At 43.4% G+C, this 26,218-nt stretch overlaps 1 protein-coding gene across 3 annotated transcripts in view; it reads right to left on the bottom strand.

Moving 5' to 3' along the window:
• Positions 1-5,430: 5,430 nt before the first annotated feature.
• ACSL1 (acyl-CoA synthetase long chain family member 1) overlaps positions 5,431-26,218 on the bottom strand; it is a 62,677-nt gene continuing 41,889 nt past the window's right edge. For all 3 annotated transcript variants that reach the window (XM_077815542.1, XM_077815544.1, XM_077815541.1), the window contains 10 exons: positions 23,754-23,888; positions 22,858-22,992; positions 21,757-21,852; positions 13,702-13,774; positions 12,581-12,669; positions 11,943-12,059; positions 8,955-9,098; positions 7,430-7,531; positions 7,261-7,332; positions 5,431-7,003 (listed from right to left, as the gene is read on the bottom strand). In XM_077815542.1, the coding sequence (XP_077671668.1) occupies positions 6,863-7,003; positions 7,261-7,332; positions 7,430-7,531; positions 8,955-9,098; positions 11,943-12,059; positions 12,581-12,669; positions 13,702-13,774; positions 21,757-21,852; positions 22,858-22,992; positions 23,754-23,888 (1,104 nt within the window). In that variant the 3' untranslated portion in view covers positions 5,431-6,862. The remainder of the gene's footprint in view (positions 7,004-7,260; positions 7,333-7,429; positions 7,532-8,954; positions 9,099-11,942; positions 12,060-12,580; positions 12,670-13,701; positions 13,775-21,756; positions 21,853-22,857; positions 22,993-23,753; positions 23,889-26,218) is intronic.

Genomic DNA, 26,218 nt, shown 5'->3' on the forward strand with positions numbered 1-26,218 from the left:
AAACAGAGCTGAATGCTTCTATTTTAACAGATTTTTCAGAATGTGCGCTTCAGCCAGTAAAAGGACTTAGAATCATAGAATATCAGGGTTGGAAGAGACCTCAGGAGGTCATCTAGTCCAACCCCCTGCTCAAGCAGAACCAATCCCCAACTAAATCATCCCAGCCAGGGCTTTGTCAAGCCTGACCTTAGGAACTTCTAGAGAAGGAGATTCCACCATCTCCGTAGGTGAGGCATTTCAATGTTCCACCACCCTCCTAGTAAAAAAGTTTTTCCTAATATCCAACCTAAACCTCCCCCACTGCAACTTGAGACCATTACTCCTCATTCTATCATCTACCACCACTGAGCAGTCTAGATCCATCGTTTTCAGAACCCCCCTTCAGGTAGTTGAAAGCAGCTATCAAATCCCCCCTCATTCTTCTTTTCTGCAGACTAAACAATCCCAGTTCCCTCAGCCTCTCCTCATAAGTCATGTGGTCCAGTCCCCTAATCATTTTTGTTGCCCTCCGCTAGACTCTTTCCAATTTTTCCACATCCTTCTTGTAGTGTGGGGCCCAAAACTGCACATAGTACTCCAAATGAGGCCTCACCAATGTTGAATAGAGGGGAACGATCACGTCCCTCGATGTGCTGGCAATGCCCCTACTTATACATCCCAAAATGCCATTGGCCTTCTTGGCAACAGCACACTGTTAACTCATATCTAGCTTCTCGTCCACTGTAACCCCTAGGTCCTTTTCTGCAGAACAGCTGCCTAGCCATTCGGTCCTTAGTCTGTAGCATTGCATGGGATTCTTCCGTCCTAAGTGCAGGACTCTGTACTTGTCCTTGTTGAACCTCATCAGATTTCTTTTGGCCCAATCCTCTAATTTGCTTCGTGCTTCCTCCCCGTATCCCACATACCCACTTCACCGAGGGAAGGAGAGCAAAGCCCTGAGGTAACCTAGTTTAAAGCCCTCCTTACTAGGTTAGCCAGCCTGCTTGCAAAGATGCTCTTCCCTCTCTTCAGTAGGTGGAGCCTCTCTCTGACCATGGGATGGTGCTCCAAGAAAGAGGAGTGGTAGGCAAAGAATTCAAAGCCTTCTCTCTGACACCACCTGCGTAGGCATTCGTTGACTTCCCACGATTCGACGGTCTCTACCCAGGCCTTTTCCTTCCAGCGGGAGGATGGATGAGACCAACTCTTTTATCCTTCTTCCCAGAGCCACAGTCTGCAGTGATCTGCTCAAGGTCATTCTTGGCAGAATCATTGGTGCCCACGTGGAGAAGCAGGAAGGGGTAGCGATCTGAAGGCTGGATGAGTCTCGGCAGTCTCTCCGTCACATCGTGAATCCTAGCTCCTGGTAAGCAGCAGACTTCTCGGTTTTCCTGGTCTGGGCGGCAGATAGAAGACTCTGTCCCCCTGAGGAGAGAGTCCCCGACCACCACCACCCGCCTCCTTCTCTTGGGAGTGGTGGTCATGGAACCCGCATCCCTAGGACAGTGCATCTCATGCCTTCCAATCGGCAGAGTCTCCTTCTGTTCCCTTCTCTCAGATGTATCATCTAGTCCACTCTCCACATTAGTACCTGTGGAGAGAACATGAAAACAGTTGCTTATGTGTATCTGCGTTGCTGGTACATAGACGATCCCCTTTCTTCTGGAGGTCACATGCTGCCAAATTTCTTCACCGTCCTATAGTAATTGGACTATACGGATTCTCAAGCTCTAGTTCCATTGCAAATTAAACAACTAAATGCAGATACCTTAAAGGTTTGAATACAAGAGCTGTATTCTAATTTACACTGATCTGGTATTCAGGAGGTAGGGATAATACATCACTGCTAGGTGAGTGGGGGTGCAATAGACTGTATACGTCACCTTATTACATTTTTCCTGAGATGAACATTCTGACATGCAGAAATGTCAGACAGCTAGTCGTGATGGGGCTATAGCAGACCTCTACTTCATGATGGACAGGTTTCTCTCATGTTCCTTCATGCTTCAACCACCATTCCAGAGGACATGTGTCTATGCTGATAACAGGCTCTGTTCGATAACAATCCAAAGCAGTGTGGATTGACATGTTCATTTTCATCATCATGAGTCAGAGGGCACCAGCAGAAGGCTGATTTTCTTTTTTGGTGACTGGTTCTGTAGTCTCCACCTTGGTGTGTTGCTCTTAAGACTTCTGAAAGCATACTCCACACTTCATCCCTCTCAGATTTTGGAAGGCACTTCAGATTCTTAAACCTTGAGTCAAGTGCTGTAGCTATCTTTAGAAATCTCACATTGGTACCTTTGTGTTTAGTCACATCTGCAGCAAAAGTGTTCTTAAAATGAAGATGTGCTGAGTAATCATCCGAGAATACTATAGCATAAAATATATGGCAGAATGTTTGTAAAATGGAGACAGACATACAATTCTCCCTCAAAGAGCTCAGTTACAATTTAAACATTTAAAAAAAAAAAGCATCCTCCGCATGGAAGCATGTCCTCTGGAATGGTGGCTGAGGCATGAAGGGGCATATGAATGTTTAGCATATCTGGCACGTAAATACCTTGCAATGCTGGCTACAAAAGTCCTATGTGAATGCCTGTTCTCACTTTCTGGTGACATTATAAATAAGTGGGCAGCATTATCTTCTATAAATGTAAACAAAACTTGTTTGTCTTAGTGATTGGCTGAACAAGAATTAGGACTGAGTGGACTTGTAGGCTCGAAAGTTTTGCATTGTTTTTTTTTTTTTTTTTTGGAGTGCAGTGATGTAACAAAAAGCCTACATTTTAAAGTTGCACTTTCACAATAAAGATTGCACTACAGTACTTGTATGAGGTGAACTGAAAAACACTGTTTTTGTTTATCATTTTTACAGTGCAAATATTTGTGATTAAAAATACAAAGTGAGCATTGTACACTTTGTAGTCTGTGTTGCAATTGAAATAAATACTTGAAAATGTAGAAAAACTTCCAAAAATATTTAATAAATTTCAATTGGTATTCTATTGTTTAAATAATGTGATTAAAACTGAGATCAATTAATTTTTTTGAGTCAATCACGAGTTAACTGCAATCAACAGCCCTAAAACAAACGTAAAGTGAACGCGGACTACACTTGAAACATTTGTCCCTGTGGCTAAGCAGGACTCCCCACCTCTCAAAGGCACTTAGTTATTAGGCTGTTTCTATTACAGAAGTGCAGTATGCCACTACCACAACAGGACTGAGATTTAGGATATAGCTACACTGCACACAAAGTGTTAACTCACGTTAGCGAACATGAATTAAGATTGCAGTGCTTTCAGTTCATCTTCAACCCCACACTTCCTGATAGCAGCTCACGTTCAAATTTAACGGGCATCCTGAGGTTGAATTTGAGTCAGTAGCTGGTAGAGTTGCCATGTTTCTACTGCTGGTCAGCTGTGGTTGTCTAATTACATTCTAGGCCATACCCTTAAAAAGTTAGTCTTGAAGACTACCATTGTTAGGCAAACTTGATACAAAGGAGTCATCACTTGGTTTAAATCAGTGTCCAGAACCAAGTAGGGTTGAACATTTTAATATATATCACATAAGTGCCAAGAAGGGTACATATCTATATGCTCTCAGCAATTATGAATATCCCGCATAATTAAAATGGAGTAGAATATAATCTCACCAGCAAGACAGTATAAAGGACTTAAAAAGCAACAGACCAGCAGCACCTTCTCCAACAATTCCTCACCGTTCTTCCAGTTTTCAAATCATGCGCTTTCCATTGTGGAACGTTTTAGGATATTTTGGACCAGGAAAGGAACTTGCATTCTGAGGCTGTGGCTGCCCCATAAAATGCTCTGCCAGCAGCCTATTCTTTATGCCACTGAAGCCAAGGCACTCAAGATGGCAGGCTACTAGAGTGAAGAATGCCATGGGGCTTGAGATGGTCTTGGGCGGGTAGGTCCTCTGTTAGTAGGGTTTTATAGGTCAAAAAAAGTCCCTGTGCATCTTGAACTCCACCCATCAACTCTGACAGCCAGGGTGGGTCCTGGAGCACAGAGATCTTATTGTTCATGGTATGACACTTCACTTACCCTGCTGACCACTGCATTCTGTGCCAGCTTCAGTTTCTACATTGTCAAGTTACAGCTCCGTCAGAGTTCACGTCAGTCTAGTCTGACCATTAGAAGGTGACCATTGCAAAGGTTCACCTTTAAGATGAGTAGTTGCAGCCTCCTAGACACATTTAAGTGAGGCAGTTGTCCTATTACGGCTACCTGATATTTAGGAGTACTTGGACTTGAAAACAGATCTATAGTTTGCAAACCCGAACAAGTGAAAGACACCTAATAGAAAGGCTGATATTCTTACTATTTGCATCCCAATCTCTCTTCTGGACTGAGGTTCAGGTTGTCATGCAGGCCCTGATGTCACCCAGGCATTAAGTGTCACTCAACCATTTGGGCCAGATTGGAGAAAGGTGCAGGGACACCAGTTAAGCCCCTCACTATCCTCCCAGCAGCATCATGTACATACTGCACCAGAGTGACAGGAGCGCTGTAGGAGTCTCCCAAGACACTCCCAGATGGTAGCAGTTTTACCATCTTGTTAACAGAACACTGCAAGGGAAGTACAAAGCCACTTTACAGTAGCCCTATTAACCCCATCCCCCAACTTATCTGCAGATAAGCAGACACCACACTGATAAGGTACCAAGGACAGCTATAGCTGTCATTAAAGCACTGACACCTGATCCCCCATCCTTAGATCACCCACCAGAGCATCAAGTGTGGTCTCCAGTACCTAGGTAAGAAACCAGACTGACAATGGTCAAGGAGATGAGTCAACTAGATCTAAGAAAGTTGCAAGCCCACCAACTCCTCTTAAAGTTCTAGAGGCTGAATTTAAGGTGTTGTGAAGTATGTCACAAGAGAACAAGATTTACCTTAGCAATAACAACTTGTATATCAAGCTTCAGTCCCACGTGGTTTTGACAATTACAATTGCCAAAGGTTTATATTTAAGAATGTAACCTTTATTCATGCCTCCAGCATACTGATTACAACACCCAGCTATTTGCAAGGAGATATTTGAAGATATTTTGTGCTTCCTTTGAGAATAGAATCAGTTTATTTATGCTGATCAAGCAAGTCTGTTTAAGTTACAATGTATGCTTTGTCTTAATGTTATAGGCATATTAACCAAGAGTCTGCAGATAAGTAGCAGTAGGCCATGATAAGACGTTATCCTTGGGTGTCTCAGTTTTGTAGAGACAAGTTTAAACAACCAGAACTACCACTTCTGTATGACAAATACTGGAAGAATGAAGATTCATTGCTTAGTAAGTCACCCAAATGTTTAGTTAGAGCAGTTGTCTGATGTATAGTCTTATTTCATATTCTGTCAGTACATTAGCTATTATCTTCTTACCTTGAAAAATAAGTGCTCCACTCACATGAAATGCAGAAATATTTATTTTGGTTTCCTTCATTGGTTTTGGAAATTGTTTTGGTTTATAAAACATAGAAATAGCCAACACTAAGCAAACATCTGAACTCCCATGTAACAAGTTACTTGATATTCTAAGAGCATTGATTTGGATGTGTGCAATTAGGGTACACATGTATGAAGTTATACTAAATAATGCATTACAATCACACAAATCTTAGTGCAAACCTTGTGCTTGTATTTTACATATATCCATGTTTCCAAACAGTAATGAATGCTAGTGGTAAATCTTTATTTGTAACAAGGCTTAATTCTGCCAATTTTCCAACTGAACTTTGGACTACGATTTTATTTATGTATTTTTATACTATGTGGGAATTTGTTCAGGGGAAAGTCTAGCGCGCGTTCTTTCTCTCCTCTGCCACCTTGTCTGAATACTTCCAATTGCTTCAAAGTGTGTTGGATAGAAAAACATTCCTGCTTTCTGCTCTCACCCATTGTACTCAATTGCTCATACATTAAATCAGACAGCTGAGGGAGTGTGACAGAAGCTATTCTGTGTTTAGAGCACGTCGCATGTTAATGGAACAAAGCAGATTAAATACAGGAGGGGCCCATTGCAGGAGACACTTGGCTAGTGCAAGGTGTACATTTACCTGGCCATTAGCACAGTCAAGCTCTTGAATGGTTTCCTTCTTTAAATTCCAGTCTTGTTCCAGAGTTTGGATCCATTTACACAACTATGTCTGAAGCTTGTGTTAAATAGTTTTTGCTATCTTGATGAATTAGTTGCATACGCCCTCCTAAGGCAGAAGAATTAGACTAATTTAGAGAGCCAGTATTGCATCATTCACCACCTGCACAGGGGTATTTGATCGGTATTCAACTTCTAGCTTACACAAGAGTAAGCTTCTGAGAGCTCTTCAATGGGGCATGCTGAAGGAAGTTCTCTTCAATGGGGCACGGTCTTACCAAATTTTAGGGCTAATGCAAGAAGCACTGTTAACAGCTATCGCTTTTTATTTGATGATGATTAACTGTTTCCCCTGCAGTAGAATAGAGAGACCTCTCCAGTATGCTAAATCCTTTGGGGGTGGACAGTTGCAAAGTATCCTGCAGACAGGAACATGCTGGCAACAAGGAAACCAACTCCCTGGTTAACAAAAAAAGGTCACATTTTTGGTTGAGGAAGTTTAAATAACTTAATTACATAGTTACATTTACAGTTTAAGGCTAATTTTGGAAATTGTAGTTCACCATAAAAATGGTCTGCAACATAACTGGACAGTAAGGCAATGTTCCATTTTCTTCAGTATTCCTATGGCAGGTACCCATTTGTGTACAAGTTAATGATTGCACAGTTTCCTTCCCTATGTTTGCTGTAGTCAGATTACAAATATGAAGGCCAACAGTAGACTGGATGTTTGCCATTCTCTTCAACCCACTGTTCCCTCAGTTACATCCTGATATTAGCAGAGAGTTCATCTATCTGTGACTTGAAGAATTTTTGTAGTTCTCGTCTCTTTGCCTTCAGTGTTGGTGTCAACAAGCCATTTTCAATAGAAAACATCTCCATGCTCAGGGCAATGCCTTTGACCTGGAAAAAACGAACAATTAGCCTAGATTCACTTCTACTTTGCTGAGTGCATCCCATAGTAAAAAGGGCTTACAAAATGTGGTAGTGTACAGGTATTGTATATTATTTAGCAGATCACTTAGGGATGAAGAAGATTAGTTCAAAGCAGTTTCTGCACAGTCAGATTATGTAGGTATCGACATGTTTGGAGAGCCAGGTAATGAGTGAAAGTTGAGTTCAATTCCAATTGCACAATTGCTATAATGACAGTTTCTCACCTGCTCAAATGACTTCAAGCCAGATTCTTTCCCAACCTTCAACATATCTTCCAGAATATGTTTTTTGAGGTCCTACCAAGATTAAAAAAATTATACTATATATTGCATTCTACATGTTAAAGAGAATTGAAAAGACCAATGACTGGACTCTACATTTTAGAGCACCTACCTTGTTTTTGCATAGTTCTTCATATGAACCTTCAAATCCCTTTTTCTTGGCCCAGTTAGACAAAGTCTCTGCATCTGGTACTACAATAGCTATTAAGAAGGCCTAAAAATAATTAAAAAAAGCACATATTTGCTGAACAAACATTTAACTGAATTTCCTAGAAGCTCCCAGTGCTCCACTGTTAGTCTACATGCAGATCAACACTTTCATAATTAGTTACAACTTTTGCTTCAGAGTTTTTTGCAACATATAACCAACAAAACGTTGACTAACTTTCATATGCAACTTTCTACATTTAGAAGCTGGAGGCAGTTACTCTAAATTTTTAAAGACCACATTTTAAGTTGAAAGATGACAAGAAGTGCATTAATACTTGAATATTAGTTTAAAAAATAGTCCATTTCCTCTTCAGAATGGTTTCCAATGTAAGCAGCATTTCACTAGTACCCAAAACCAGAAACTTTGGTTCCACTGTCTAGCCTGGCTTGGATCCCTAATACCCCAAGAGAACCTACTTCAATAAAGATATTAAACTCCATCCAGCTTCACAGCCCTAGTTGTCCCCTACTACCCCACACTGGAACTCATACAAAAAGGTATCAAACAACCACAACCCATACTTGTGGGGACCACTTCCTGAACCCCTTCTTCTGGATTTCATACTAACCCCAACCTCTCCAAGTTCACTAGAAGCAAGTTCCCCAAAGACCTAGGAACAACCAATTCAAAGTGGCACCAGACCCTGCCAGGACAGATGCAAAACCTGTAGACATATCTCCACTGCTTTAATGATCAAAACCTCCTCTGCTCACCCCCTCCAAACACTTTCAAGGTCCCTGGATTGTTCACGAAATGCCCCAACAATATATGGGTAAAAAATAAGACAATCACTTTGCTCCCAAATGAGCTCTCAGAAAAATTATGGAAGACAAGTCAGCTGAAGGTGAACATTTTTCACAAAATGATCACTATATCTGACCTCTCAGTTCTCATCCTCAAAGGAAATCTGCACAACATCTTCAAAAGATGAACCCGAGAGCTTAAATTCATAAGTTGGCTAGACACTAAAAATCATGGACTGAATAGAAGCACTGTATTTATGGCTTATTACAACAATGTATAACTCACTCCCCAACCCAGCCCATGACAGGAGGACTGTTAATTGGCCACTTCACTGCAAATGGTCCCTGGAAACGTGTTAGCTATTTATGCTAAACTATCTGTTCCACCTTGTACTCAGTGCCACAGCTAAATAAGTTTCCCAGACCTGAAGAGCTCTGTGTAAGCTTGAAAGTCTCTCACCAACAGAAGCTGTTCCAATAAAAAGATTACCTCGCCCACCTTGTCTCTTAGATCTGGAATAAGTTACGTAAGTGATGCAATTAGGGCATTAAAAACAGAATTTTCAGACAGATGTAGCAACAAGGAGAAATGGTTATAAGATTTAACTGAGTGTCAGTTTTTAAAAAGGGAGATTGCATTAATAACCATACCTATCATTTGCATCTCATTGAAGGATACCTACCTGCAAGCTTTCTCCATAGACAAACACCTGAGCAACAGGTTCACTTCTCGAATACACATTTTCTATTTTCTCTGGTGCTATGTACTCTCCCTGTGCAAGTTTGAATATATGCTTTTTCCGGTCGATGATCTTTAAGGTACCATTCTGTGGGATAAGAGAATTTAATTTATTTCTTTTTACAGAAGGCAGGCATTTTATGAGGCATGCTACAAAGCTTTACAAACACACACTGGCAGATTAAATACCAGGAAGGTAAATACTTAGAGTAGCCCAAGAACCAACCAGTAATCCTATCAATATTAGTTCACTCCAAGCCTGTAACAGGAATAACTTTTGCCTGAATGTACTCGATTTAGAGACTGTTCTGATTTTTGCTGTCTATTTAAACAGAGGTCACATGATTTAATACCACTAAGGAAAAACTGAAAGCAAGAGGGAAAGGAAGGCAGACAAGCCATTCAAATTATTAGGCTAGATAATGGATCTAGAGCAGGGGTGGGCAAACTATGGCCTGGGGGCCACATCTGGCCCTCCAGATGTTTTAATCCAGTCCTGGAGCTCCTGCCAGGGAGCAGGGTCCGGGGCATCCCTGCTCCAGCGCTTGCCCTGCTCCGGCACTGCAGCTGGGGAGTGGGGGTCAGAGGCTTGCACCACTCTGCGTGGCTCCTGGAAGAAGCAGCAGCAGCAGCATGTCCCCACTCTGGCTCCTACATGTAGGGACAGCCAGGGGGCTCCACACGCTGCCTGTCCCAAGCGCTGTCCCTGCAGCTCCCATTGGCCAGGAACCATGGCCAATAGGAGCTGCAGGGGCGGTGCCTGCGGACAGGGCAACGCGCAGAGCCGCCTGGCTATGTCTCAGCGTAGGAGCCGGAGTGGGGACATGCTGCTTCTTCTGGGAGCTGCTTGAGGTAAGGACCGCCCGGAGGTAAGAGCCTGCACCACTGATGCCCCCACGCCCCAACCCCCTCTGCCCCAACCTTGATCCCCTTCCTGCCCTCTGAACTCCTTGGTCCCAGCCTGGAGCACCCTCCCACACCCTGAACTCTTCATTTCTGGCCCCACCCTAAAGCCCACACCCCCAGCTGGAGCCCTCACCCCCTCCAGCACCCCAACCCCCAATTTTGTGAGCATTCATGACCACCATACAATTTCTATTCCCAGATATGGCCCTCAGGCCAAAAAGTTTGCCCACCCCTGCTCTAGACCAGTGGTTCTCAAACTGTGGGTTGGGACCCCAAATGAGTTGCGACCCTATTTTAATGGGGTCACCAAGGCTGGCATTAGACTTGCCGGGGCCAAAGCCTAAACCTAAACCCCACCACCCATACCCAGATGTGGCCTTCAGGCCAAAGAGTTAGATCACCCATGATCTAGAGTCTTTTGCTCACTGAAGCCTTATTTGAGGCTAGAGGGAGGAGGAGAAAGGAGTGGAAAGTGATTTGTCCCTTCACATTTATGCATAGCCTAGGATTGCTTCAGTGCTGACACTGCCAATAATCCATTTTCTGGCTCCAACCACTGATCCTTTCCTTAGTATATAGGACAGATTCAGTACCAGTTATAAGCACTATGTTCATGCTAGGATTTGTTTCCCCTCACCCTCTTATGTTTGATGGTCCACGTTTTCATCCAAGAAAACGGACCCAAACCCATCTTGATGAGTTGCAAGAGGTTTCTTAAATAAGGGCAGAGTGTGTTTTTGAATTAGTTAGCCACAGCATTGAACATACATAACATTAGAGCAGAGGTGGGCAAACTACAGCCTGCGGGCCACATCTGGCCTGTGGGACCTTCCTGCCTGGCCTCTCCCCTGCTGGTCCCCCATCCCCCACAGCTTCAGCTCTCAGTGGCATGGTAAGGGGGCGGGGAGGTTGGATAAGGAGCAAGGGGTCTCAGGGGGCAGTCAGGGGAGAGGGAGCACTTGGATGGGGCAGAGGGAGGCGGCAGATACGTGTGGGAGTCCCGGGGGGCGGGGTCTTGGGGGGGCAATCAGGGAAGGCTGTGCCTCTCCAACCTGGCCCTCCATACAGTTTCACAACCTCCATGTGGTCCGCAGGCCAAAAAGTTCACCCACCCCTGCGCTGGAGGGAAATGTATATAGGACATTTGGACCTATGGTACCCAATAGAATAACTCCAATAATTGAAAGTATCAGTCTTCAATACAAGTCTCTCAAATTTGGAATAAATGAAGATATTCCTCAAGGCATTTTGGAATTTTGCTAAAGCCTCTTGAACAGCACCACACAGTGGTACTGCTGTATCAGACTGGGGTACTGCTATTTATCTTCTGATAGTATAAAAGTGGCTAGTGCTTTGTTCCCATTTCAAACTTCACTTATAGTTAAGGCTACAATTTTGACAGTTATTTTTAGTTAAAAAAAGTGGACAGGTCACAGGCAATAAACAAAAATTCACAGAAGCCAAGACCTGTCTGACTTTTGCTGCTCCATGGTTTCCCCTGCCACCATGGTGGCTAGGAACTGTGGGGTTCTCCCTCCTCTGCCCACAGCAGCTGGGAGCTGCAGTGTGACCACTTTTCCCCAAAGAGAAAACAGGACATTCCCAGCCAGTTGTCCAAGATGTCCCCCCTCCCCCACGCAAGGCCGTTTCCCGCCATTGGAACCTTGAGGAGGGCCCCCTGAGAAGTCCCTCACCTGTCCTGGAATCTTGCAGGGGGCCTCATTGCCTGTTGCTGGAACCCTGCCAAGGCCCTGCTGGCTGCCAGCTCAAGAGTCCTGCAGCCCCTGGGGCTGAAACAGAGAATGTCATGGAGGTCTCTGGAAGTCAGATTCCATGACTTCCATGACCACCCTGACAAATGTAGCCTTACTTATAGAACTTTGCAACAGAGTATCTCAAAGCACCTTTGCAAAAGGAACTGAGCCTCAAGCCTTATGGAAGGCCCCTTGGGGAACTCAGCCATTGACAACATAACAGATGCAGTTAGTTTTACTAAAGCATGTTTAAGCAATACAAGCTGACTTACTGGTAGCCATTTTCCAATATCTCCTGTGTGAAGCCAGCCATCTTTGTCAAGAGCTTCTGCTGTTTTTTCTGGATCCTTTAAGTAGCCTTGAAATACATTTGGCCCTTTCACACATACCTGAAATGAGTTTGTTAATCAAAACTGATGGGCAAGAAAGTTAATAATCAATAAGTGATTTGTGGATAAAAACTTAGTTCTCAGAGGAAGTTCTTGTTTCCCCATTTGTCTCTAGAAGCACCAAAATGGAGTAATTTTCTAAATTATAGCCACAAAATCTCAGCCCAGTAGAGTTCTCTTCATTATGCAGGATTGTAATATAATATAGTTAAACAACAGCAAATAACTGTTTATACTCAATTGCTTAAGTGTACAACTATTGACCGTTAACCTGCTCCAGTGTCATTGAGGCAGAATGACTTAATATCCCCTAGTAGAGGTCTGTTGTGTTTATGCAGTTAATAGTCAAACTCCTCCAGTCAGAATAGACTAGGAGAGCTACTTTTGTCAAGCACCTACTAAACCTCCCTAGCTTCAAATATAAGGTTAATTTGATTTTAGCTCACCAGATGGCTAGAGGTTGCACAAGAACCCTCTACAAATCTCTTCAAAAATCTTATAGACCCTTAAATGTTACTCACCTCACCCTCTCCTTTGACAGCAAAGTAATTCATTTCTTCTACATCAACAAGCTTTAAGAGACTGCAAGGCATTGGTGGTCCAACATGACCTTTAATAGAACAGACATTAACCTTAAATAATGTATTTGTGTTCAGGTTGCTTACCAGACCTTTCAAGCTTACAGTTTTAGGATTAAGTCTAAAAACAAATCAAAAGCTGGCATTCCATCCATTTGCTCACACGCTGTACTACAGGAGTCAGTAAATCCCTTAGGTCCGACAGACAATGCGATGCTGGACAAGTCAAGGCCATCCTTCCTTTCCACACAGCTGGCTAACAATACTTGTTTACTAGCTTGGAGGAATCAAATTTAAGGGCAGGGGCTGAGATGGGGATGAAGGTATTACAAGAAAAGTGCATACTTCGTTACTGGGTATGCGCAGAAGCATCATTACCACAAGGCAGTAGTTTGGGGTTTTGTTTTTCAAAGAATTGTTTAACACTGCATGATTTCACAGTGAAAACCAATTGAGACTTCTGACTATAGAACAGATTAAGATACTGCAGAATTATGTCCTATTGGGACAAACTTTTACATCATATTAACATATCCAGAGTTTTCCCTCAGGATGTACAGAATGTTTCATTCAGAAGCAGGACACTTGACATTTAAGTTGCTATAATTTCAATTTGGTTTAGTTTACCAGATCTCTGATGTAATTACAACATCTAGCTAACAGGAGAAATGCTTCTCTGCTTTGAGAGAAACGGGTACTGTACCAGTGTTTCAAATGGCTGTTTGCAGACAACTGATCCAAGTTCTCTGGACATCTAGTTCCTATAATGTTAATATACAGAAACTACAGGATATTAGACTCATGTTTCAATTTCCCTTAAAGCCCTATAGAGAGGTAGTCTTATGGTTCAGCCTTGTAACATTATGTTCACATCTAGTTATAGGTGGTGGCTTGCTTCAAGTGAAGTCTTCAAACAACCCTTTATCACTGCACTAGAAAAAACTCAGGTAATCCATTACAGTACTTTAGGGACAGCTTTAAGAACAGTATAAGTGATGTCCACACCAACATCTGGAATAGATGACTAAATTAGTTCACTCAGGAGAAGATCAGAGAAACCATACCAGCTGTCCAGTCACCAGGTAATGTCAGGGAGCATCCAGCTGTGCATTCAGTTTGTCCATAGCCTTCATAGAACTATTCAATTGAAACAAAAATAACTTGAACAAGGGACCTTGATACCTGTCACTTTATAGTTTCAATTTTAAAGTAGAATGGAGACATTTGTCCTTTAGCTCAGTGCAATTCAACTCTGAGTTGTGTAACTTGTAATCTAAGTATGCTACAAGAAGGAAGCTGCCAAGTTAAAATATTACCTAAAAAACTATCCACTATAGTGTTTTAAAACTCTAGTTTGAAGTGTCACAAGTGGGGAAGTACATATATATTACTTACACATGTCACTCAACTAGAGCACAGCATACCATACTTTCCACTTGTGTGGAGCTCTTCGGAAGATGAGGGTGCATTATAGCATTGGTAAATTAAGTCTTATACCACCAAGAGGCAGGCAGGCAACAACTTTAAAGATGGAAGAAAAGCATTATTGACCAGTGTTATAAAGCCTACACAAGATGGTTAAGTCCCAGCCAAAACCAATTCTCAAAAATGGACTAACCATGGAGGAAATGGAGGTTACTTACCTGTAACTGGAGGTTCTTTGAGATGTGTGGTCCCTATCTGTATTCCACCTGAGGGACGGGTATGCCAGAGACTGGAAATTTATAACAAATAGTGTCCACTGATCCATGCATTTGCAACTGCTCTCCTTGTGCTCTGAACAGAGAGCATAAGGGGCAGCATGGAACCAACACCTCTCCAGTTTTCTCTTACTGAAAAGAAAAAAATCAGGGGAAGGACGGTGGGCAGCGGAATATAGATAGGGACTACACATCTTGAAGAACCTCCAAATTATAGGTAAGTAGCCTCCATTTCCTCGAGTGCTGGTTCCTGTGTATATTCCACAAGTCAGTGATTGGTAAGCAGTATTCAAACAGGAGGAGGGTGCAAGAAGTCAGTTGGTATGGATCTAACACTGTCAATGTCAGAGCTGCATCTGCCAAAGAAGCCTGAACTAAGACATAAATGTCTTCGCTTTGTAAATGTGCGGATGGTGCTCCAAGTAGCTGTCTTACGAAGGTCTGGTATTGTAATATCTCAAAGATGCTGTTGAGGTTACTTGTGCTCTTGAAAAATGGGCCCTCACCCCATCTTGGGGAGGAATACCTGCCAACTGAAGACACTGAATAATGTATCCAGAGATCCACTTAGTATCTCTGGACTGATAATGCAACCGCGCTGCTATAGTAACAAGTAGTCTGTATTGTCCAGTTAGTTTTGTTCTTTGCAGATAAAGGTCAAAGGCCAGTCTCATGTTGAGGGAGTGCAGTCTTTTTTTTGCTGGAAGCAAGAGGTTTGTGGAAAGAATACTGTTAAGTCTTAACAGCGGTTTTTAACCTGGGGTGCGAGATGCCCTTTCTGGGTGTGCGAGACGCACCAGATTTTTTTAGAAGGTAAGTCGAACACACAAATTAAGTACAGGCACGCAAGTACAACTATTTTGTTCCAACAAACCTATGTATTTATGAACATTATACATTTAACGATTACTGTAATATACAAACAAAAAATATATCTAGGTTTAAAGAACTGACCTACAATAAGGGATGCGAGATACATATTTTGAGAACCAAAGGGGTGCAGGCTGCAGTAAAAGTTAAGAACCACTGTGTTAAGTGAATATGCCGGTTCATGTGAAACTCTTAGGTTAGGATGAGTTTCATGTTGGAGATGGAGGACTTTAACTCTATGAAATATGGTGTATTCCAGGTCAGCCACGAGTGTTCCCAATCTGCTTACCCGTCTGGCTAAGGAGATAGCAACTAAGACAGCAACCTTCATGGAAAGGTGAGACATGGAACATATAGCCCTCAGTTTAAAGGATGGTCTGGTAAGAGCTCAGAGTACCAGGTTTAGGTCCCATTGTGTGTTCACTTTATCACTGATGGGAAGGTGCTAATTAGGTCTTTCAGGAATCAAGTTGTGGTAGGGTGAGTAGAGAGAGCAGCCCTCCACTGGAGGATGGAGGGAGCTTATTTCTGCCAGTTGGACAAGCTAACAGAAAGCCCTAACACTGAGGGGCAGGAGATTATAAAAAAAACACCAGACTAAGGAACAAACCCCACTCCCCCCTGCCAATTCTGGTGATACCTCCATTTTGCTACATAGCAGAAAAATCTTCACAAAAAAATGTGGCGACTGAGGATAGCTCAGTAGCTTCTGAACATTAACATTCTAGGTCTAGGATCCATGCAAATATCAGCCTGTGAAATGGAGAGTCTGGATTGGAATGTTTGATCCTGCCCTTCTGAGTCAACATATCTGGAAAGAGTTGAATATAGATGGGAGGACGGACGGACGGACGGACAACATTCATAAAGGTCCACAAACCAAAATTGTCTGGGCTAATTGGGTGTGATGAGGATCCCCTGGTGCTGTTGTGGCAAGCTTTCCCAGAGAACCTGGGTAGCAAAGGGATGGGGAGGAAAGGCATACTTCAGATGGTCCATCCAGGATAACGAAAAGGCATCACCCCTGGAGTCTCTGCCTCATGCTGCTCTGGAGCAGTAGAAATTGCATTTGTTTGGCGCAAACAGACCAAGATGGTGTACCCCCACTGGGTGAAGATTTTGGTCATGACAATTATAAGTTTCCCATTTGTGTCTGCAGAGGACTGCCTGCTGAGATTGTCTCCTAGAGTATTCTGCATACCTGGTAGGTATGTTGATGAGTGATGTGGTTCTGGATGCACCAGTTCCATAAATTCCTTCCTCTATGTATACAGAAATCTCATTGCCCTGTTTTTATAAGGGCCAGCATCAGACAACATGACTATCTGGATGTGATGTTACCATATGAGGGGGATGAATTCACTGCAGGCTGCCGTCACCTTCAGCAGACATGCATTCTGGCCTCCCATGGAATGCATGTGCCGTGTCCACTGTGACTGTCCATATGGATTCCCCATCTTATGGGTGGGAGAGATGGACCTCCTACCTGCACCTATTCCCATTTTGTCTGTTTATATGATAGTCTTGTAAAAGGTCAGACTGCTACCCTGAAATACAGGTTGTCTTTGTCCAGTGAATAAAGAAGACCAAAGCCAAGCCCTTAGGCAACTGAGGTGGAGGCTGGCAAGTGATGTTATGTATATAAATATGGCCAAGCAGGGAAAGACAGACCCTGATTGGGGTGCGAGGTCTGAGGGGGACTTGATTTATCAGGCTGCCCACAGACTGAAGTCTGTCTATGGGGTGGTAAGCCTTTCCTGAGGATAAGTCTAGGGTCACTCCTAGCGGAAGTCCAAGTGGACTTGCATTTGTTTATGTAGAACTCCAATGATATCAGAAGTTAGAGGAAGAATGGACCTCTTAGCTCGATCTGCTTGTTAGGAGCCAGTCATACAGATATGGGAAGACTGAGTAGATGTTGCATCTCCTCTGGGCTGCTACCACAGAGCAGACTTTCATGACAACTATGGGTTCTGTCATTAACCCAAATGGGAGTATTCTGAACTTGCAGTGCTCTTGTTATACCATGAATCTGAGAAATGTTCGGGGGGAAATGGTGAACATCCTCATGAAAGCAAGCCTTTTTCATGTCAAGGGCTGCAAACCAACGTGTTCTCCTCCAGGGAGGGAATTACAAAAATTTTGATTTGCGACTAAAGGTATTTCATTGACATGGAGACCAATTCTCAACCTAGTCTGTTTTTCTTGGGATCTATGGGGAGTACGAGCCCTTCCATTGGAATCAGGACGGCACTTGCTCTATGGCTCCCCTCTCTGGGCCACTCACCTTCCTACAAAGGATGTCCCCATGCGAGTGGTCCCAAAGAAGGGAATGGTAAGGGATGGAGATGAGAAACTCAAGTGTATAGCCCAACTGGATGGATTTCTAGTACCCACTTGTCTGTTACCGCCTCCAAATTGTGTGTGAAGTAAGGCAGCTACCAAAGGTTTGGGGGCAATGTGACTGGCATCAATATGGCACATGGTCCTTAGGCATCCCATCAAAAGAAACCCTTGGATGACAGGTGGGGCTGGGCAGTGGTTGTAGAGGTGGAGGAAGCTATGTACCTGGGTCTTTGAAACCTTGGTTGTTTGTGTGACATTGCACTTATAAGCTTTGTAATGATACCTTAGAAGAGACCTTTTGCATGATGCATATTCCAGTTATATTATATTCACACTCAGATATTTTTGTAAAATCATGATCTACTGAGTGTGCTCATCCTATTTGTATAAATGTATCACTTGTATCTGAAACTGGAAATATGAAATATAACTGAAGTCCTATTGTAAATATGTAAAGTGTGGGCCATTAATGGTGGCTTGGAATCTTAATGGCTCCCATCAACTAGGACAATTGACTGTCGATGGCTCTGTTTACTGGTGAGTCTTCCTGTATGCTGGCAAGTGGTTAAATGAAGTCTTACAGTGACATGTGATCATGTCACCTGAACTGGAATCCATCTTTAACCTGGTGCTTATTTACAAGAAGGGGTGGGAACCCAGAGAGGGACAAAGGAGTCCCACCTTATGCAAAAGCTATATAAGGGGACTGCAGTCATGAGAAATCCCCTAGCTACCACCTGAGCTGGAACAAGGGCTGTACCAGGGGAAAGGTTTGTGCCCAGAGTAGGAAGGTGTACAGTCTGTGACAGAAGCTTATTGAAACATCTGAAGATGAGATTTTATCTGTATTTAGTTTTCTTACTGTATTAGGCTTAGACTTGCATGTTTTATTTTATTTTGCTTGGTAATTCACTTTGTTCTGTCTGTTATTACTTGGAACCACTTACATCCTACTTTTTGTATTTAATAAAATCACTTTTTACTTATTAACCCAAAGTATGCCTGGGGGGGGGCAAACAGCTGTGCATCTCTCTCTCTCTGTGTTATAGAGGGTGAACAATTTATGAGTTTACCCTGTATAAAGGTTATACAGGGTAAAACTGATTTATTTCGGGTTTGGACCCCATTGGGAGTTGAGCATCTGAGTGCTGGCAACAGGAGCACTTCTTAAGCTGTTTTAACTTAAGCCTGCAGCTTTTGGGGGACATGGTTCAGACCTGGGTCTGTTTGTAGCAGGCTAGCATGTCCGGCACAACCAGGCAGGGCACTGAGGTCCCTAGCTGGCAGGGAAAACGGGGGCAGAGGTAGTCTCTGCATATCAGGTGGCAGTCCCAAAGGGGTTTCTGTAATCCAACCCATCAGTTTGTGTGGCGATGTATAAGGGCTTTGGTGATAAAGTGCTGGGGTGGGGAGGAGCAAGGGGTGAAAGGAAGGAAGATGTCTGGGTCTGTAGGTTTGCTTGTGTGTTGTCAACAAGGCTGGGGACCAGAGCGAGAGGGAGGACTTGTCAGTCTAATTGAAGAGATCAGATTAATCAAAGTGCCAGGCTTCTCTGATATTCTGGAGCTCCTTGGGGAACCCCAAAGAGTGAAGCCACGAGTCATGCCTCATGACTACAGCTGTGGTGATGACTCTAGATGCAAAGTCAGCTGTGTCCACTACTGCTTGAAGTTCTCTCAGACACCAACCCATGAGAGCTTGGAACTGAGCCTTGTCTTCCTGGGGAAGTTTGTCTCTGAATTCCAGAAAAATCATTTTGCTAACAATATTTGGTAGTTAGCAACTCAATTGGAAACTAGCTGATGAATACCCTCCTCCCCACGAGGTCAAGGCATTTAGTGCCTTTGCCAGGTGGAGCAGACTTGGTGCTGTATCATGGACCTCTCTGTAGCTGCCTGCACCAATTACAAGTTGAAGACTGAGCGGGTAAATAAGAATTCCACCCCTTTAGCTGGCATGGAAAACACTTCTCAGGCCTTTCCAAGATAGGGGTATAGGAGGCAGGGATATGGCAGAGACCCATGGATTCCAAAATGGCCTCTGACTGGGAGATTCTACTGGGGCCAGAGTGTTGTAGAATGTCCAGTAGACCATGTTGTGTGTCCTAGACCTCCTCAAGTGGTATCTGGAGTTTGACTACCACCCTTTAACAGTTCTTGATACTGGGTGTGGTCATTAGGCAGGGGAGGGAATGATTGAGCAACTGCCTCATCAGGTGAGGAGGATGACATCCATCAGGACTGGTGGATCCAGTTTGACTTCTTCCTCTGGAAACTGACAGAGCAGATTGATATTGGCTGGGAGAGAAGGATCAGTGAGATTCTTGCACAGATCCAGGTCATCTTTTACATGAATCCCAAGGAGCCCAGTAAGGCTAAAATGAAGGCTCAACCAGCCACCTCCACCCCCAAGCCATAGGGTACCTATGGTCCCCTGGGTAGTCATAACGAGAAGGAGGATGCTCCAAGACCTCCTATGGGTTCTGCCTGGGCTTGATTCCCTCTAGGGGAAGGCTTGGCTAGAAAATTGGATTGGTCTTGTTCCACAATTGGAAGCATGCTCTGATTTGCAGACAGAAGGGTAGGATCCTCTTCTCCTCAAAGTGATTTCTGGTGTTGATGCGTCTAAGGAGGACCATGCCTGATAAAGAGGGGGATTGAGGATAGGACAGATTACCTCATCAGAAGACATTTTCAAAGTTTTCAGTCCTTCCTGGACCAATGGCCACTACTTGCCTCAAATCTCTGGTCTGAGGTGCAATGGGGCTCAATGTGTACCAGGTGTGAAATAAGCATAAGGACCACCACTTGAACAAACTGGATTTGGCAAAGTTTGGATTCAGAGGGAGTTTTTCCCTGAAAAGCGCTTACTCCAACAGAACCTATTTCGTAGGAGTAAAATAGGTGTTTGATTTCCCCCAGCTGGTAAAAATCCTAGATGAAGCTTTACTAATTTAAGAGGCCCTAGAGGGTGCTGTCATGAGCACCTCTATTTTTTGTGCATTAAATCTTCATTCTTAGAAGAGAAGAGAAGTCAGGATCCCATCAAGTCAGAGCCACAGGAATCCTGCATCCTCCCTTGCATGTCCTGCCCCCCCATCTGCCTGCTGCAGACGAGCTACAGTTCTGTAGCAGAACGACAAAACACTGAGCCCAACTGTTAACGTGGCCTGGTTAAGAACATTTTTGCTGACAGCCAATTCCCTTCATAGATTCAAAGGCCAGAAGGGATCATTGTGGTTATCTAGTCTGACCTCCTGTATAGCACAGGCCAAAGAACTTCCACAACTCTCCTAGAGCATACCTTCTAGAAAAATATCCAGTCTTGATTTAAAAAGTTGTCAGTGAGAATCCTCCACAACCCTTGGTATGAACTGTTCCAATTGTTAATTCCTCACTTAAAAAAATAAGTCTTATTTCCAGCCTGAAATTGGTCTAACTTCAACTTCTAGCCACTGGATTGTGTTATACCTTTTTCTGCTAGGCTGAAGAGCCCATTATTAATTTCCAGTGCCAAATATAGAGGTAAAAAACACCTCTATTCCTACTCATGATTCTTCGTGGTGTTTGTGTGTTTTAAACTGCCAGTCTTTTAAATGCTCCCAGAGTTAAATGGGGATATTTCAGCCTCACATTGACACTAGTTACCCAAATTCAACTCAAGTGTTTGAGGTTTAGTTAGAGTATACACCAGTTAGAAGGAAACCCAGCCAGAATTTTAGATCCAAAGACTGTCATTTAGAAGAGTGACTTGGAAACAGGTCACATTTGATATGGAGTGGGAAAGGAAAGAAAAAACCCATGGAATCTCATGCCACCATTGGCATGTCTTTTCATAGTACAAAGACACTTTAAGGGTGCTGCTAAGGATATTAAGACACCAGAGAAAGCAGTTGGATTATCAGAGAGCTCTAGTGATAAACGTGAGCTGTGAATTCTGAGATGTGTAGTTTATAAAATGTGTCTTTCTGCCTCAGCTTTCACGTACAGTTCTAACAATAGTCATTAGTCAATGTAGTCACTCTACCTGGAGTGCACCATTGCTAGAATGTATTGCATTAGAGCAAATTGACCAAAACAGCAAAAGCCTTAATAAAGCTCTTGTTGCAAGCTCCTAATGAGTATATTTCCAGCCAGCGTTTAGTACTGTATACAGTGCTCAGACATGAATGCATGCAATCTGGTCTCTGAAACCTGAACTCACCTGACAACCAAGAGCTGCTCTTAGGAAGGTCAGTACACTTGCAGACACAGGAGCTGCTCCGGTGATCATTAGTCTTACTTTTCCTCCCAGACTTGCCTAAAAAAACAACACACACACACAGACAGACAAGGTATTCCAGACACTAACAGCATTTTAATGAGAGATTGTCAGAAGTCTTCCTCCCCGCCCAATACGAGTCACAGGAGTGCTGGGCACTCACGTCTAGTTTTGAAAGGTATCCTGTTCTAGAAGGAGGAGCTACCTTTTTCTTGACATGCTTTATGCTCATGCACTAAACTCAGTTATTTGCAGCCATTTTCTACAATCACTGTCCACAAAGACCACACTGTGCTGTTACTACATCTCTGGCACACACAGACAATTGAGTCTGCAGAGCCCAAAGCCATGGCCCCCTCTGTGGGATTTGGCTTTGCAGCAGTCCTACTGTAGGGAGGATGGGAGGGAGTGAAACTGCTCTGATTAACCATGCTAGACATCAGCGTTACAGTATGGAGGGGCAGTCAGTGGTGCAGGTCATTTAGGATTAAAATGACCAGCCACTACCAAAAGTACAAACTGCTTACTTTGAGTTTCATATATAGCCATAGGTTCTTGAATGGCTAAGACATCCTTTACCCAGGCTGAAGGGAGTCCCAGCTAATCACTCCCTCATTCACATTGAGTGATCATAGTCTGATGCCTACAGTTCAGTTATTAGAAAGTGCTTTGGATACAGTGATTGCAAGGTCACTAGATGCAAATATCTTAGATGTTAACCACTCAGCTAGGACACTGGTAGGAAGTCTCACAGTTTAATGCACTTCAGAGAGCCTAAAGAGTCTAACAGAGAAAGGATAGTCAAGTGAGATTACTGAAGATTTGAGGCCTTTGTACAGCACACAGTTATCAACATGTATTGTAGAGAAAAGAGATTACTCAGATATTCTATGCTATTTGTTTGCCTGTCTGAAGCAAGACAGATTTGTTTCAGGAGAATCTATTTCATAATGTTTTTTTGCACTAGAACTAATAAGGAGTAATCCTCCAAAGATTTATAACATGAGAATTTTTATGTGTGAGCAGAGACAGTTTCAAGCATACCTGTATTTTGCGGAAGATCAGTTTATCCCACAGGCTGTTCTTTCTAATTATGCCACTTCTAAGTTCTGCTTCTTTCCTCTTGGAAGCAAAGTCCAGGATCCACCTTTTCAGTGAAGTATTGGCTTGTCCAAAGATCTAATATGAAAGAAGTTAAATCTTGTATTAGAAAGTTTGTAAGACAGTGTTCCTTTATCCTTATGGGAAAGCACAAAGTCTTTTTAAAAAAAAAAAAAAGAAGAAATTTTTCTCAGAAGCCTTTACTGAGAAGTATTTTATCCCAGACGGGAGACTTAAGATGCAGAGAGGCAAAGAGCTTGTCTACATGACTAATTCATAGTAAGATCAGGTGTAAATCTATCATGCACTAGCCTGATTTGTGCTAATTATTCACATGGACTCTGCTGACATGCACCAACAGTTCATTAGCGTTGACCTACCCTGCTTTGAAACCAGGGTAGATCAGAGTACACTGAGGAACTTCTGGTGCATGTCAGCAGCATCCACATAAATACTTAGCACACATCAGGCTAGCATGGAATAGATTTACACCTCATCTTGCCATGACCTAAGTGTTTATGAAGCGAAGCCCTAAGTGATCTGCTCAAGGCCACACAGGAGGTACAACTCTGCTAGTGACTAGAACCCAGGTCTGATTCAGTCTGGTCTCCGCCAGAACATGCTGCCTTTCTAGGGATATCTAACAGCCAACCATTAACTACAGTTTAAATCCCTAGAGTTAGGTTAACAGTACTGTATATGCAGGCATATGTTTTAGAAATTAATGACCCATCCCAGGTTTCGATGGCTAGCAAGTCCTACCTCACTATTGGCACAGCTTTCGGAAAGTGGTTTTCTGTTTAATTTGTCAAGTTTTAGATTAATGCTACTGGACTTACTTTGTCAAACATCCTGTTCAGCAATCTTGGTACTACAGGAAATATAGTTGGCTGCAGTGTTTTTAAGTCATCCATAAGTAGTCTGATGTCCCCCTGGAAGAATCCTATCCGAGCTCCATGGCAGAGAATCACACACTGTTAAGATAGTAAAACTGCTTTTAGTACATGAGCTATAGTTAAAGAGATACATTTAGAGCAGGCTAAACTGATGATCCAGTATCTTCTCTAGTCTTGGCAGCTGCCACCCCACCCATGCTAAGTCCTCTTAAGTCTTCAGCTCCACTATAACAATTGGGAAGTGGTGGTGGGAGGGAGCCTCTGGAGAAGTGTTTCATTTCAGGGTAGGACAGGAAAGATGAAGCACCAAGGGAGACAAGGCATCTCCATCATTGGAGATTTAAGAGCAGGTTAGACGAACACCCGTCAGGAATGATCTAGAATGATAATACTTAGTCCTGCCATGAGTGCAGGGGACTGGACTAGACGAACTGTTGAGGTCCCTTCCAGTCCTATGATTCTAAGCTGCAGAGGCAGGCCAGGGACCTTAAGTCAGTGGGATAAGGCATGTGAGGAGCCTAACAGCAGAAGTAAACCACAGTGGCTGGAGAGCACTGGCCAGGTAGGCAAGCAGTGGCAGGGATTGAAAAGCAGGCAGTAGCAGAGATATACTTGTGACTACAGGAACTCTAGACCCACCTATTAAAATACTGAAACCAACTATGAAGCAGAATGTCTGTTCCCATTTACTTGGCTTCCCTACTGTAGGTCAAGAAATTCCCACGTCTGCACTTAAGGTAGCACATTGTCTGACTGACAATATGGATGCTTGTCTTCACCACTTGTTTTATACTTCTGCGTTTTGGTTTACCTGCCCCCATTCCACAGAAGGATGGATTGAAGGGGGTGGATGGTAGAGGTGGGCCTGGGACAATTCTGGCAACAGGAGAAATGCCTACTCTTCCCCTTCCCCCTCCTTGAGGAAAGCAAGCTCACTCCCCCCTTTGGGCTAAAAACAGGGAAGGAAATAGGACTACAATGAACCCCTGTTTTCCCTCTCTAATCCCACCCCCTTGTTATAGTTTATCCTGTATGTCCCTTTCCCTCCCCCCCCAAAAATGGTCTCCCTACTGATTCTTGCTGTTGGCTGTACCTTCTCTTGGGTGGTTTTCTATGCTTTTCTTTCCTTGCCCTCAGATTTGTCTTTTTCCTCTCCCCCTACCCCCAGCCCTGCAATATAGGCTCAACATCCCGCACCCATGTTCTGCTACTATATAGTGCATTCTTCCCCTGCACATCAGTTCAGGCAGAGTCACCAACCACCTGCATAAGGTGTCAGTGTACTCAGTCTGCCAAGTTCATTGGTCTACAGTTTTTTCAGGTGACCAGAGTCTGCAGTAGGTAGAGTCTGCTGGGGTTTACAAGACTCAGGACCAGCTTTTCAATAGAGACTGAGCACTGACACACGTGCCGAGAACAGGGCATTCCTGTTTTTCAGAAATATCAGTTCGCCTCTCTACAGTGGGGAGGGAAGGCTTCTCTCCTCACCAGCAACTGAAAGCCCTCTTGTTTTCCCTCATTAAGTCCTCTGTACCCTACCCAAATGCAGAGTCCCACTGCCACCAAATCCTTCCCACACTGGACCCCTGTTGTTCCTACTGGATAGCTAACAGTCAAGTTGCTGCATACTCAGCAGCTGGCTGTCAGGGTCTTTCCAGCCAGAGTGGTACCCTGTGATTTAAGGAAGAAGAGGACAGAGAAGCAGGAATAGAGACCTAATGTCCAGGCTGCCAGGGGAAGAAGGAAACTCTTGAGATTCAGACTGTAGCTCTAGTGATGGCTGCTGCACATTTTACCCAGCTTAAGTCTTAGAATAAACTGGCTAATATGTTTCTTAATTCACAGTGGTTTCTTTTTGAGGCCACCCAGTCTTTCACTCATTCCCTACACCATCCTTAAGCAAGAAAATGTTGCAACGACTGCATACCACGATGAATAAATTAGCATGGCTAACTTGTCTTGTCATTTGTTTACTATTCAACTTATTTTAGGTGATATACCTACAATGGATGGCAAGGTGCCATTTTTCCCCATAGCTTTTCCTACTTGCTGCCCCCAGTCAAGTCAGCAAAGGATTTTGAAGACCGTTGGGCCAAGAGAAGCGGTTTTGCCTAGAATAAGCCTTATGGTTTCCCATGCCTGAATGGGCCAAGGTGTTCTCGTTAATCATTCATAGTGGTGTGCTAGAATAGGGTTACTATTAGTTAAGTGGTAGCCCAAGGAGTTGCCACGTGTGTAATCAACATTTGACTCCAACGCTGATAGGAACAAATGAAAGTCTGCATTCCCCCAGCACAAGATTCAGTTGAGATGAATGGCTGTATAGGCAGTTTATGTAGTTTTTATAACTGGAGGTGGTAACAGTGACCTCATTCTGGAAAAGCTTTCCAACTATTGAAGTAGTGGAG

Source organism: Eretmochelys imbricata, chromosome 4 (assembly GCF_965152235.1).
Source record: "Eretmochelys imbricata isolate rEreImb1 chromosome 4, rEreImb1.hap1, whole genome shotgun sequence".
In the NCBI taxonomy this organism is placed as follows: Eukaryota; Metazoa; Chordata; order Testudines; family Cheloniidae; genus Eretmochelys; species Eretmochelys imbricata.